The 15070-nt window shown below is 40.1% G+C and overlaps 1 protein-coding gene across 1 annotated transcript; it reads left to right on the top strand.

Annotated features, from left to right (window-relative positions):
• Nucleotides 1-6137: 6137 nt before the first annotated feature.
• Nucleotides 6138-13906, top strand: pex19 (peroxisomal biogenesis factor 19). Its single transcript, XM_038717435.1, has 8 exons — nt 6138-6291; nt 7346-7434; nt 8704-8866; nt 8964-9049; nt 9388-9561; nt 9649-9819; nt 10057-10101; nt 12335-13906. The coding sequence occupies exons 1-8, from the start codon at nt 6228-6230 to the stop codon at nt 12419-12421; spliced, it is 879 nt and encodes a 292-aa protein (XP_038573363.1). The 5' UTR covers nt 6138-6227; the 3' UTR covers nt 12422-13906.
• Nucleotides 13907-15070: the final 1164 nt, after the last annotated feature.

The following is a 15070-nucleotide window of genomic DNA, read 5'->3' as shown; positions in this document are numbered from 1 at the left end:
TTTTGGCACACGTCAATCAGGATACAACACTTGCAACACTTGCTTTGTGACAAGACCTACAGATATGAATCAGGTGTGAAATTATTTCATTCAGCTGTCTCCACTTCAAGGCAGTGATAGTTTTTTATTTTCAGTTGATGTAAATGACTCAAACTGCAACTTGTGTGCAGCTGCGTTGCGCTGTGATCTAATGAGGCTACTTTAATTTGTACAGCGTCGCAGATGTCCTCTTTCTATTGAACGCTGGTGCATATGGAGTCTATATGAAGAAGCTCTTGCTCTTTAATTCTGACAGGCTGGTACTGATGACAGCTGATAAATATAAAATATATCTGGATGTGACAAGAACTCAACACAAATGCTGATGGGGCTTGGAGACCAACAAGATTTTAAGCCACAACAAGACATTTAACAAGACAAGGTGGAAAATTTCATAGTTCAACAACCCTCTGACCACACTGTCCTCCCTCCCATCCCTCCTGACACTCATCACCCACTTGGCTCCAGAAGCGCTGTCCTCCCTGTTCCCAGTTTACACAAAGAGACAGTTATAAACAAGGAGAAAAGGCCTGTTTACATTAGTCCCATTAAACACCTATAAAAGAGACGAGGCTGGGGAGGAGAAGAGCTGAACTGGCAGTGAGGTATGAATAGAAAGGAGAGGACAAAAAGAGGCAGAAATGGAAAAAGAGACCCCTAAAACTCCAGCAGGATGACTCACTTGAAGCGAAAAGGAAGGGGAGGTGAGGGGAAGGGAGTAAAAAGAGGGAGGAACACGGGGGAAGCCCTGTGCCTCTCCACAGAAGGACACATAGTTTAAACACAGTGATAGAGTGGAATAACAGAGAGGTGAGTCACCACCAGGCCCCTCTCTTTCACTGCCCCCCTCTCCCTTATTTCTTGTAAGATTTTCCAACTTACTGATGTGTTCCAGATGTGCTGTAGACTGGCTGTTGCTGAACAACTGGTAACTTTGTCAATTTTGCCAAGTTCTTTCCTTTGCTCTCTTTTCCTTTCCTTTCCTTCCCTCCTCATAGTCTCATTTGGCGGCTACTCCCTCTCTTTCTCCCTTCCCGGCTCAATACTCCCACTACAGCTTTAAAGTCAGGGTACCAATTATGCTTCATGTAAACCGCTCAAAATAAACGTATACGGAGGGTCGTAATGGAAAAATCAATGCCGCCACTCCCGATGCCATTACTTTTGCTGCTCATAGAATCAAGTCAGGAAAGAAATGGGAGAGGTTAATGGCAGAGGGATGTAAAAAAAGAAAAGAAACGAGACTCCAGTGTGGAAAAAGTGTCTTTTCAAAGCTCAGCATGGAAAGCACAAATCACACATGACACAAACACTTCCCCAAATGGAAGAGGTGCTGAAAATAGGTGCACACATCAGCTTGCAACAGGACAGCAAATAGGATGTGACAGTATCATGCACCCCTGTACGGTCACTTTTCATGCAAACAGTGTGCACCAAGATTTTCAGGAAACAAGTGTTCATCACAGACAGAGAAGTCATGTGTGGTTCTTGTTTGGTTGTCATCACAAAACATCACTAACTCGATTCCACCCGTAGGCCTAATCCACTTACAGGGGATCCATGGGTCGAAGCACAAGATGAGCTCTGTCTGTGTGTGTGTGTGTGTGTGTGTGCGTGTGTGTGTGTGTGTGTGTGTGATAGCTTGATGTTAGTATGTTAGTGTTGTGTTTTCGAAGGCTGGGCAAAAATGTACCCTCACATTTGACTTTTTTTCAAGCCAAAGAAAATCCAAAGTATTAAGCATTTTTCCACAGATTGACCTTTGTTGTCTGACTGGAGGACTCTGAAACCGCATGTCAACCATCACAAGGTACTAAATCTCTCAAATGAAAGGCACGCTAATTTATTTTTCAGAATTTGCACCTTTTTTTTTTTTCAAGGCAGACTGACCCACCACACCTACGCAGCGAGGAGTGATTAAATGAAGAACAATGAGAATCTAAATCACTGTCTTCAGCACAAATCAGGCATGTTTACTACGTGCCAAAATCCAGAAAGAGAGAGTAAAAGTCACCATAAAGCAGCGTCTGTGGTGTGACAGCTGTGTGTTAGGCTCCTGCCTCCATTCATTGACAGTGAAGGTGGGTGTGCCGCCTGCCGCACCCTGCTCTCACCACATTACAGCTTACTAAACACAATCTGACACAAAAACACAGAAATATATGTCCAAAAAACTGCATTTTTCTTATTGGAACAGCACAGAGTAGCCTATGCATTTTTTTTAAAGAATTGTGGAATTGCTAAATATCTGAAAGTCACTCACTAAAAATATACTGTAGCAGAAAATGCTAAAAAATATTGAAAAGTTGCTGTATACAAACTCACAAAGGAGCAACTTAGATCTATATAAATGTAGTTCTTTATAAGTGTTCCTCCTACTCTAAACATTTTAAGGCTATATACATCCACATTTCCAAACCCATGTCAAGTATGGAAAAAAACATGCAATGCAAACAATAAAAGCTTTCATTGTAACTGTAAAATCTTCCTCTAACATGTAAAACATAAAACAGCTGCGGATAGAATCACATTCTTCCCATGGGGCAAGCAGGTAACAAGATGCAACAAGTAGCACAAGCTCACATGATCTCCACATGAAATCAGCTTTGTGTAAAAGTCGGTTACCTATTCGGCGGGATACTTGACTGCGGAGAGTCTCTGGTCTACAGGACATCCAGCGGGAGAGAATCGTGGAGTGCAACTTCTCAGCTCCCTGAGTCAACTAGCAGCTCAGAGGAGCAGCCCCCCGCCCTGCAAACCAAATTAGGCATCAAATGTCTACGCCGTTACTCACATCTGTCTGAACTCTGTTCCTCCTCCTCCTCCTCCTGCTCGAGCCTGTTTAACACACCCAATGTAGCCAGTGGAGCAAAAATTTACATTTCTTTAATAATTTCCTACATTTTAATATGCTGGCAGCAGGGGAATAAAAGTAGCGTAACATGGGGTAAGATGGTTCAGTTAAAGTTGTAAAATGCTAAATTCCCCCCCTATGATTGGGGAAAGACCCCTCGTCACGGTTGATCGTGTGTTAAGTTCTGGATAGCCCCTTTAGCCAACTACCAACTTCACTATGAGAAAGTGTGAGGTGAAACTCTGAGGTTATAAACTCACATTTGCTCACATTTCTAGCTAGCTGCCAGGCGCATATTTTACCTCAGCCATTCTACTAATGAAGTTCCAGCAACCTCACTTTTTAAAAGTCTGAGAAATAAATTATAAGAAAGCTAATAACATTGGGCAACGCAAGTTTACTTCTACAACATAGGTCTATAAATCCCTTTCTTTTAACCAGCTATATTATCTATAATTTGCACCTGTTAAAGTGATTTCACACCATAGAGGGGGCATCTTACCCCATGTGGAAAATGCCTTTTACCTAAAAAAATACATTTGATTAAATAGAAATTAATTTGTCAACTGTAGCTATTTATTCTACTTTATGATATGTTACCCTGAGCATAGCCTTCTTAAAGACACATGTTCTTTAATGTGTCAGAAAATAGACATTGAGCTTCTGCTACATAGCAGACAATATACTTACAGAATACAGAATCAATTATAGAAATGGTAAACAGAAATAAACTATCATCACTGGAGCGGTGCTGAGGATGAATTAGAGTTTAAGAGTCTGATAGCTTGCAGTCTGGTGGTGTGGCAGCAGGAACTTCTACATCTCTTCCCAGAAGGCATCCTTTGGGCTCTGCGTAGGCACCTCACCTCACAGATATAACTGATGCTCGGGTGATGGGTACTAATGATCCTCAATCCGCAATTTTAATCACCCGCTGCAGAGCCCATGCCAGTTAATGATGTTTCCAGTCAGGACAGGATGCTTTCTATAGCTCCTCTGTAAAAGTTGACAAGAGCTTGGCTTGGGAATTTGGCCTTCTTAAGATTCCTCAAGAAATCTTTCTTCACCAGCGTGGAGATGTGAGACCACCATGTCAGATTCTCTGTGATGCTGATTCCCAGGAAGCTGAAACTGTTCGCCTGCTCCACCTCAGCACCACTGCTGTAGATGGGAGTGTGTGTCTTTATCTCCTTCTTCCTAAAATCACTGATCAGCTCCTTGGCTTTGCTGACGATGAGCAGTTGGTTGTTCTCTGAGCACCACTCTACATCTTACCCCAGTAGCTGGGAAAAATGCCTAGGCAATTCAAAAAGTAGCCTAGTTTTTCCACATCACTCTTATTTTAATTCAGGGATTTATGAATTCATTGTGACTGAATAAATCTGGTAAATTGAGTTTAAACAGTTTAAATCTATTTTAATAGATTTAAAATGAATCTGTTTCCAGAACTGACTCAGTTTCCAGAACTGATGCAGTTCTGGGAACCCCCTGATCAAGTATTACTGATGAAGCTGTCATATAATTCTTCTTTTCTGCGTTACTATCGACACAGCTCGGATAACACTAAATATTTGTTAGAGTGCGAATCACAACATTTGAGATTATTTGTATGCTGTCCTTAGCAACCGAGCTGTAACCCCTGACAACCATTTTCTATTTAGGCCTACTGAGACACTATCGAAGCGTTTCGAAAAGTTTCCTGTCTGAAAGAAAAGGTCTGAGAGACATAAAGAGGGAAATCCGCTATCACATGCACATTCTTACATGATTGCTCTAATTTTATAATCTCACAGACTGGCACACTGTGTTTGTGTATGTGTAGAAAAATAATAAAACTATTAAGCAGCATAGGCTACATAAAGGACCACAAGTAAAATACTTATGCAGAATGCCTCATTTCAGAATGATTATTATTAGTCACTTGAATTATTGAAAGTGATACATTATGTGTCCTAAGCATCACTTTAATGTCAATGCTGGCAAAGGTGGGCTGATTTCAGTTGATTAACCTTCTGGGTATCTTACAGAATCTATTATAATACATCATCATTTATTAGTTGATTATATTTTGTATTAATAATACGTCTCTGCAAAGTAGGCCTAACTAAAGTTACCTCAGAATTGTACTTAAGTGAGGTAGTCTACTTTGCTGGTTGTCTGGTGTTTAGATATGATAACACCTGTAACAAAGAAAAATATTTCATTAATATAAGTTAATGAAGCTTTATGGTTCTACCATTTACATGAATAAATATAATATTTATTTAATTATTTTTATTTAATTTCGACTTATGTATATTTTATATAGATTATTGTAAACCACTTTGTAAAGGCCTATTCTCATTTTTAGCTCTTGTTTTATTTCGACTTGCTGTTATACATTGATTGTAAAGTGCTCTGTTACCTGTATTGAAAAGTGCCATACAAAAAAAGCTATTGTTAAAATTTACACATGATGATTACAACAAATACAGCAATACAATTTACCATGTCAGATTTTTACTCTGAGTTTAAACTAGACTTTGGAATAGACCTAAATAAAAAGATGTGTTATCAGTGGTTTTGATATTTAGCCATGATTGGAAAAACAAAAGGAAAAAGATGGCTAGTAAAAGTGTATGACAGAACAGATGTCAACCTCAAACCAAAGTCTAAGCTGTCGAAAGGTTAAGATGTCAGCAGCTTGATACATGTTCCTGCACGCTCTGTGATTTGAACCTACATGTGTTTATGGAATGTCAACAGCAGAAAAGGCAAAGAGATCAAGTATACTCTGCGGTATCAGGAGTTGGAATACAGACAGTGACATTGAGAGACATTTTGAATCCTCATGAGAACCAATCGAGGATAGTGGAAGCAGTCATGGACTTTACATCTGCAACAGGATTACGTCTCTGAGAATGGTGATGCCATAAAACGATACGTAAGGCATCTAGTCTACCGGTGTAACACCAAAATCTGTGACCTATCAGATTCTGTGACCAAAACCCAAACGACGATGTTTTCCTAACCATAAACAAGTACTTTTAGTACCTAAACCCAACCAAGTACTTTTGGTGCCTAAACCTAACCAAACTTCACATCGTCAACAAAGCCTCTGGTGCTTAACTTCATTAACTTCCGATTGGGGTCACAGGATCTGATAGGTCACACATTTTGGTGTCACACCGGAAAGCCAGAAGAAGAAGATTTGACCTACCTCCACCAGGTGGCGCCAGATTTCACATCCAGGCTGTGGGCGTGACGTAGTCGTGTCTGCGACGTTTACCACAGTAGAAACGTCAATTTTCGGAGACCTGCTCGGTGGGTGTTTGGAGAAGGTAACGTTAACGTCATGGCGTCGGGAAAAGGAGAGCCGTCCACCGGTCACGATGCAGAATTGGACGAATTATTGGACAGTAAGGGTTGACATTGCCTTTTCACAGTCTCTTCACGCCTGGTGTTAAATTGAAAGCGGCTGCAAAAACAGCACTGGCACCCCCCCCCTCTCTCTCTGTGTGTCGGGGTTAGCTTATGTGCTCGGTGAACAACACCTCCCGTTTGGGTCCCAAATATCGACGAAGTAGCTCAAGTTATCGCGGACAGTCGGGCCACCCGGTCATAACACTCGCCAAAACGGTCAATTAATCAGCGTTGTCAGTGCAAGTTATGATGTGATAACGCACTTTATGTTTGCTAATGTGTTAGCAGGCTCCGCTGTGCTCCACATCAGTCAGGTTAATAATAACATGAACGAGATGTCTTTGCCCTTGAATTGTTATATCGAAAGACAGTTAGATAACGTTACAGTGGAAACCTGATTATTTAACTCGGCGACTGGACTGTCGGTGATAGTCTGCCGTCAGCCTTTCTTCACCCGCCATTGTGTACCAGTGCATGTGTTGAATCTCTCTTTAGTTCAGTTAATGCTGTTTTGTAACTGAACGGCATACGGCTGTACCAGACACACGTTCATTTGCCAGTTTATTAGGTACACCCAGCTGAAGCTATTGCAGTGTAACACAGCAGCCCTGCAATAAATCCGACATGTATAAAGGTTGTAATGTTTAGTATTTGATGCAACTGTTGCAGCTTTATTTTATTTTAAAGGCTGTAACGTTAGTTTGTGGTGCTCCCGACTTGTATTGCGTTATAATGAGAGGTCCAACCCATTTGCATTAACGGAGGATAAAGTAAATATTAGTACACTACAAACTACAGCCTTCAAAATTACTCTAAAGTTGAATCAAGACCTCTTTATAACACAGTATAACCTTTACAAGGGTCGGAGTTATTGCAGGGCTATGGTAATTAGACTGCATCCGTTTTGAGTTTACATTTCATGAAATCCATTTGCTTTATGAAAATGCTGCAGCTGGGGGTTAAACTGATACAGGAACAAGTAGTTAATTGCTGAATTCTAACATTTGTGGTGTTGAATTAGTCCTTTAAAACTCTATCCCTTTTGTACAGGTGCGCTGGATGACTTTGACAAGACACCGGCCCCTCCAGCCCCTGAGCCTGCTGCTGCCTCCTCCTCAGCCAACAGTGGTGCAGAGAAGGTCTGTTTGTGTAGTGGTGGTGCTGTTTCAGGTCATTTTCAAACTAAAGATCTATGAATTAGATAAACTAACAATTATAGGGAACTATAAAGCTTGCTTTTCCCTGTTGACTTTCCTATTACAAACTATAAAGGTGAAAAAATGGCTGTTGTGGTCTCAAGGTTTTCAGGTGTCTATGAGTACTGATATAAAGACCCTAGTAGGGCTGTACATAATGATTATTTTTCAAGTCAAGTAATCTAACTACTAATTTTGTGTATTCTAAAGAAAAAAAAGTTGCCTATTACTCGATTAACATACCAATTTATCCAAAATAAATATCAAAAACATGTCTAATCAATAAATCAACATTTGCTTCAGTCATCCTGATGAAGTACATTAGAATAATGACAATAGTAGCATTTCTTAAAATTAATCCAATTTCCACATCACTGATGTGTTGTGATAATAATGACAATAACAGACTGTAATTAGGCTACTTCAAACTTTAAATGTTTCTGACATGGATTTATTTCAACATTGAGTAATGCAGTATGATAATCAAATGTATTTCTGCATCAGTCTAACATCGGATGCAGCGATGCATGTAAGCGAGTCGACGTATTTACGTAACGGATTATGTCGACGAATCACCCCAGCCCTTCACCCTAGAACAAAATTTAGACCCTGGTCCCTTCGGTGGAAACACAGTGAGTTCCTCCACGTTCCAGGGTATAGTTCCTTTGGTCGAAACGTTTCAAGGTTAATGCCAGGTTTGGTTAAAGACGAAAAATGTATCTTAATATATTCTTTCATAATGCTTCTAATCACTGTCTCCATCTCTGGAAAAAGTGTTTTTAAGTCTGTAATTAGTCCTGCACTTCCTCTTTCTGCCGTTTTCTGAGTTTCATAACTGTTTCATTTTTATTGCTGTCGTGATTTTGAGTCCACTGGTTGGTTGTTTGTTGTGTACATTAACATTTAATCATTTGGCAGATGCTTTTATCCGAAGCGACTTACATTTGAGTGTGTGATAGCACATCAAGACTAAGCAATTAAAGTATTACCTCACTGCTGCAAACTCTTCTGTGTTTCTCTGCTTATCTGTGTAACCTGCAAAGCTTGCAAAGTTCAGACCTCAAGTCAAGTACCCACCAAAAAGCCCTTTCATTATTACATTTGTTATTCATTTCTTTACAGTCAGTACATTTTGAAGTTGTCCGTAATGGAAAAGAGGTTATTTAGTGGTGCCTAGAAGGTGCTTTACATGTTTTCTATTTCCCTGTGTAGCCACCCCTGCTAGAAGACTGCAAACTCTTCGAGACTCTCTTCGAGGGGGACATGGCTACCCAAGCCAAGGAGGAATGGGAGAAGGCCATGACCGAGCTGGCCCAGGAGGAGCCAGAGTTACTGCAGCACTTCCATAAACTGTCAGAGGCTGCAGGCAAAGTCGGTAAGGTCTACAATGTGCATTATTTGTAGTTGTGATATGATTCTCTGCTTACTGTTTTGTTGCTGTAGCCTAAATGTTATCTGTTTATGCTGTATAGGCACAGACACCGCCTCCCAACAAGAATTCACTTCCTGTCTTAAAGAAACCCTCCGTGGCCTGGCCAAAAATGCAGACAACCTGCAGGTAGGTAAAATCATGATTGATCGAGTGTTGGGGAACTGTTCAGAGTAGGGATGCAATGATCCGATACTGATATCAGCCCGATACTGACTCAAATAGCGAGATCTATTCAATTATAAGCTTACATAGCACGGAGGGAGATAAAAACAAGAGGTCAGCAGCTTGGAGGAATTTCATGCTTGCTGCGCCAACAAGTTCTTCAGCTACTTGAAATATCTGCAATGACAGTGTGTCGAGAGGTGGCGGTAGCACTGCAAAATATAACATACAGATGGTTGCTTCTCTAGTTTAGAGTGACGCAAACATAGAACAGTTTACTGATCGGTATTGTTCTCTAATAGACCACAGGACTAGCTGGAGACGACCTTGTCAAGGCTCTAGAAGGACTGGGATTGGAAGAGGGTGGAGAAGGAGGTGGCGATGATGGAAACATCCTGCCCATCATGCAGTCCATCATGCAGAATCTCCTCTCTAAGGAAGTGCTTTATCCATCCCTTAAAGAAATCACTGCTAAGGTTTGAATCGTTTTTTTTAATTAGAAATCACTATAGTCTCTTGTTCCACTACCAAGTGTCACTCATAAATGTCACTCGCGCTCACAGTACCCAGAATGGTTGGATGCTAACAAGCCAAGCCTTAGCCCAGAGGACTACCAGCGCTACGAGCAGCAGGCCAATATCATGGGAGAGATCTGTAAGCTCTTTGAGAAGGATGAACAGGGGCCAGGAGATAAAGAAGGCACGTTCGAGAGCATCATGGACCTGATGCAAAAGGTAGACACACTCTGCATTTGACTTCTTAGTTGTTTAAAAGTTAACTGTGAATGAAATTGAGAAAAAGAAATCCGAACCAATGTGTTTGTAGATTTTTCTAAAATGTCTTTTGGGTTGTGCGTCTTGAATATTTGGATTGTGAATCATCATAGCTTACAAACTGGTGTACTTTAATGTGAATACCTTGGGCTTGTTAAGAATGCAACTCATCACAAATTATAATGTGTTTACTTACAGCTGCAAGACCTAGGCCAACCACCCAAAGAGCTAGCAGGTGATGTGGTAAGTTTTCCAGAAAACGGCATGTATTTTATAGATCTCAGTGATATGCATTAGATGGGTTTTCATGGCTGTCTTCATTGAAAGAAAATATGTTGACGTCTGAGGACGCGTTTGTCTGTCATGGTGTACTTAAAAATGTTCTAAAATTAAATTTGGAACAAGAGACACTCTGCATGGTACACACTTAAACATTCTTCTTTGGGTATTTGGTTCTTGGCTTAATTTATGACAATCAGGCTCCACAATGGACAGTAAAATTGTTTTAGTCAAGTACCCAGCTGTATGACAAATTACTGAGTCGGCAATCCAAGCTACATATTTCTCCTTAGCTTTTTTTCTCTCCCTTGCCTGTACTCAAAGCACTTACGCTACCTATAGTTTACACCGATACACTCAGTGGCCACTTAATTAGGTACACCACAATCGAATACAGTCCTGCCATAACATCTATCTTTACCAAGCTTCATTCACTACATTATATTGAGTGTTTTTACATACACGGCAGAATATTAGAAGAACCTCCCAATATAAAGCTATCAGCACAACAACACCACTAGTTATGATCTCACTGCTAAAACATATAAATTAATGAACACTATGACAGTGTCAAAAAAACCCTGAATACTATAGACATCATAGAAGTAGACTTAATTGCAGGACAGTGGTCGTGGATTGCATTAGACTTCACAGATGTTACTTAATAAAATGGTGTGTATATTTTGCTTTATATGTCGTTCATTACAGCCAGTGAGTTTTCAAATTAAAGTTTTCCTTAAAAAAAACTACTTTATCATGGATCAGCACACACATCCTCCTTTGGAAAATGCTTTTCTAGTCTTGTAACAGTACGGAGTTGGGAGCTACTGTGTACGGGAGATATGGTACCTTAGATGGCTTACTGTGAATTCAGACCAAATGCAAATTTGTGCTCGCTGGGGTTTTATCGCTGGACTACTGCCGAGTGTTCACTCACAACGCGATATTGCTGTATGAACCCAAAATAAACACTTTGCTGTGCTTTAATTGGAATAAATGGATCAAAATGATGCCGAAGTAACTACAACATGATGCAGATTTGCTTAAATCATGCTTTGGCAGGTCTTTCAGCAAGACAGCAGGACAACAACTTTGAAAATTCGGGTCAGTCAGGGCTATGCTATGCTAATTTGTTCATAGTGAAGTACAATGATAGCTGGAATCAAGTAACATACACATATTTCCTGAACTCACCAGTTGGTTCAACTTCCTCACTTTCTTTTCTCCAAGCAGTGTCCAGTTTTGTCTGGTTTTTTTTACATAAAAAAGAAGTAGTAGTATCACAGAGATCTGGGTGCTTACTGACGCTAACAACAACAGTGGAACCGGAAACACACGGCAGCCAGCTGCTGAGAAGCTCGAGTGTAGATAAATCAACGCTGTAATCCTCAAAATTTTATTTAAAAGTTAATTTAATAAAGCAGCTAACTCTGAGCTCCTCCCATGGGTAAACAGCGTAGTTATCAGAGCATAACCCAGTCGCACTACAGGTTTTTAAATGTCCAAAAGCTGCAGCGCTGCTCCCGGCTCTCTCCTCCACAGCTCCCCGTCACTCAGCAGCTGTCTGTTGGCCAGCGGAGTTTGACTCCCTCGCTCAGCCTGGTCCTCTCCAAACAACGCTCTGAAGCCGTCGGTGACGTCCGGACAATCTCAGCGCAGATATGCTATCGCAACACAGCGTCATGGAACTTTCTCACTCCAGTTTATATTTTTCAACTTGCGCAAATGCCTTTGCATTGCCAGCAGCGCTCCCTCCACACCACCCGACAGGAAATCACATCTCTCCACGTCTTTGCATTGACTTTGTATGTAATCGCTCCGTCCTTAACACTCGCTTTGCGCTTGGTCTGAATGTACAGTTAGACTGGGAGTGTGCAACGATAAAATCCTCTATGATAGTAAATGTAAAAACAAGCATTAATCTCTATTTTCAAATTAAATACCATGACAAACAAAGGTACTTCATCATATAAAAATCCAATATTGCGATAAAGTCATAGACTGTATTAAAAAAAAAAAAAAAAAAGAAGAAAAAAGTAGCCTTCCTCGTTGATTAACAAGGTTGCCCTTGATGGGTTAATAGAGATATTATAATGAATGCTACCACTGCGTAAACGATACAGAAACATCTATAGTCATGTTACCCAACCCTTGCTTAGACATGACGGTATACTTCCTCTTTCTTATTCCCCTCCAGCCTCCAGGCTTGAACTTTGACATGGAGTCCCTCAACCTCCCAGGAGGCCCCGGGGCCGGGGCGGCAGAGCAGTGCTCGATCATGTGACGAGGTAGCTTTGCGGTCCATGAGAAGAACTGGAGCCAGAGGGCCACTCTGTGTGCGTCAGCGACAGGCAAGGAAGTGAAGGAGTGTGGGCAGACCATTTCAAGTCGAAGGTGTGTGGATGCAGAAACAACAGGAGGAGGCATGAGAACCAACAGGAACCACACGCACAAAGACACACTCTCTTCTGCCTAAAATCACTGAACTCACAACTGAGAACATTTTACCGTCTCTAGTAGTTTGTCAGCGTTTGCCATAGCTCCTTAACGGTTTACTTTTAACAGCATTCCTCTGAAAAGAAAATACCACTGCCGTTCTCCATGTTGTTTTTATTATGCTGTTTAGCCTCATGGTAAAATCTATCAAACCACCTCACAGGTATAAACAGTGCCTTTGCAAAATGACTTTACATTATCATTTTAGGTCTGATCAGAAGGTCAAGATTTTGCTATAATTCAGCTAAGCACTTAAGATTCTAGTTTTATGGCGTCTGCCAAGTGAGTGAAAATTCTTTGGGACTGCATTAAACACAACTCTGTTTCTTGTACAGGATTTAAACTAACGAGTTAATTATTAACATTTAAAGGAACAAAATTGGTGTATATTTGTTTATAATTTAAAGAATTCTAAAAGACTAGAGAGGATTGAACGCCTCGTGAGAAGGTCCCAGCTCCTACTGTAATTCAGCCAGCTAATTTAACAAGACTATTTCCCCGAGCATTGTCCCCCATTCCCAGGTTTTGCTTTGAAGTGACTGAGATAATTATTCCCAGATGCCTTTGCTGTGGTTACAGTGATCATTATAGTGTAGAGCTACTGTGCAAAGTGCTTCCCTTGTGATTCCCAGATTTTATGTGGAGAGTGATTTTTACTTTATTATTGGGTCCCTGCTAGCGAAAAAAAACACTGGAGTTGTATTCAGGAGTGTTAACCACCTGATGATAATGTACGTATATACTGTACCCTCCATTCAAAAGTACACCATTGTCTTTCCAGAAAAACAGACGGGCAGAGTAGTAAACATCACATTCAGTAACACGAGGAGAGACACATGTCTGTATTCCATGCAGATTTGCTGTTTGGTAAGGCATCAACACCTGAGGTTAGCACATTTTAGCTGTCAGTGGTGGGTTTGTTTACTCCAGCGGCCACTTTTCACCAGCTGCTATTGCAAGTGTGCAAATTTTACCGCTGTGACCATAGAGAGAGGTCTAGAAATCACACGGCCATCAGCTCATCAATAACTCTATAATAAAGGGGTACTGTGAAAAGACTCAGTCAGCCATGCACTGAAAAGAGATCAGATCTCCAGCTGACACAACTGAGGGGTGGCTGCTGTGGAGGTCCATAAAGGCCGGTTGCAATCTATTCAACTCTCAGGGCCAACGCAATCATGCCCAGAGAGCCGTTAACAAACTGCAACCTGATGTTTGACACTATTTTGGTTTGTTTTGTAAACATGAAATAAAATGAGATAATGCAAATAATTACTTTTTGTTGTTGTGGATTATTATTGCTTTTATATTAGTAGCAGCCAGTGATAAAAGTACATTTATTCCGGTTCTGGGCTTTTTTTGAGAGACTTGAGTATCTCCATTTCATGCGTTTATCAAGACAACTATAGTGATTTGTTACATTGCAGATTAAGATTTTACATTAAAAAACGGATTAATTTATAAAATATGATAATATAAAATATTGCTTTGATTAAACTATCGAGCTGATTTGCCATTTCGACTTTATAAAATACAGTTTTCTGTCAGAGCAGAACATAAAACTGGCAATACAGCAAACAAAACACAAACGCATCAAGACAAAAACAAAATATCTGAAGGGTATCTGTGCATCAAAGAAATTAACTAGACAATTAAACATAGGTGTCATTTACACTGGGGACGCTGGGAACATGTCCCCACCCCTTTTTTGAAATGGCTGATTTTGTCCCCATCACTTTTTGAAAGTATTTGTTAAAATGGTTCTGGTATAAATTGCTTGCAACAAGAAATGTTAAATAACAAGTGAGAATGCTTTGAGAAAGTTTATTTTGCACAATAAGAAACACGCAATGCAACATAAATATCTAAGAAATGAATGTGCATTGTCCAAGAAAGTAACTTAAGCTAAAAAAACAGGTTGCTGATTACTACATTTAATATATATATATATATATATATATATATACATAGACATTTCAACCATAAATTGGTCCGGAAAATGTCTCCAGAGTGCAGGAAATTAAGTGTTTAATGCTTAAACCCCCTGGATCATAAATCACAGTAGTAAATATTTATTCTAATATCTTCTTGTTTTGTTCATATTTCGGGAGCAAGTGTGTCACTACTAATCTTGAGCCCTTAAATGTCCCCACCACTTTTCAGCACAAAGTGACGCCCTTGCAATTAAACATAAGTATGAAAATAAGTGCGTAAAGCAGAGTGAATATATAAAGGAAGATATATCTACATATAAATTTACTGTATTTATACACATAGGCAGATGGTAGCAAGTTTAGTTTTCCCATTTTGTTTACTTTTTACTGTTCACTTAAATTTACTCAACAGAGGAACTCCATCCACTGATTAAGGTCACCAGATTTTCTTTTTTTATCTTTCAAACTACGACAAACTTTCATGCGCAACATCTAAATATATA

Source organism: Micropterus salmoides, unplaced genomic scaffold (assembly GCF_014851395.1).
Source record: "Micropterus salmoides isolate LMB-PRFRI ecotype aquatic unplaced genomic scaffold, ASM1485139v1 Ms_hic_scaffold_14, whole genome shotgun sequence".
In the NCBI taxonomy this organism is placed as follows: Eukaryota; Metazoa; Chordata; class Actinopteri; order Centrarchiformes; family Centrarchidae; genus Micropterus; species Micropterus salmoides.
This window is presented reverse-complemented; position numbering and strand designations above follow the sequence as displayed.

Coding starts and splice junctions, on each gene's coding strand:
- pex19 (XM_038717435.1), top strand. CDS start 6,228: ATGGCGTCGGGAAAAGGAGAGCCGTCCACCGGTCACGATGCAGAATTG. Junction 7,435..8,703: donor CCAACAGTGGTGCAGAGAAG/GTCTGTTTGTGT, acceptor TTCCCTGTGTAG/CCACCCCTGCTAGAAGACTG. Junction 9,050..9,387: donor AAAATGCAGACAACCTGCAG/GTAGGTAAAATC, acceptor GTTCTCTAATAG/ACCACAGGACTAGCTGGAGA.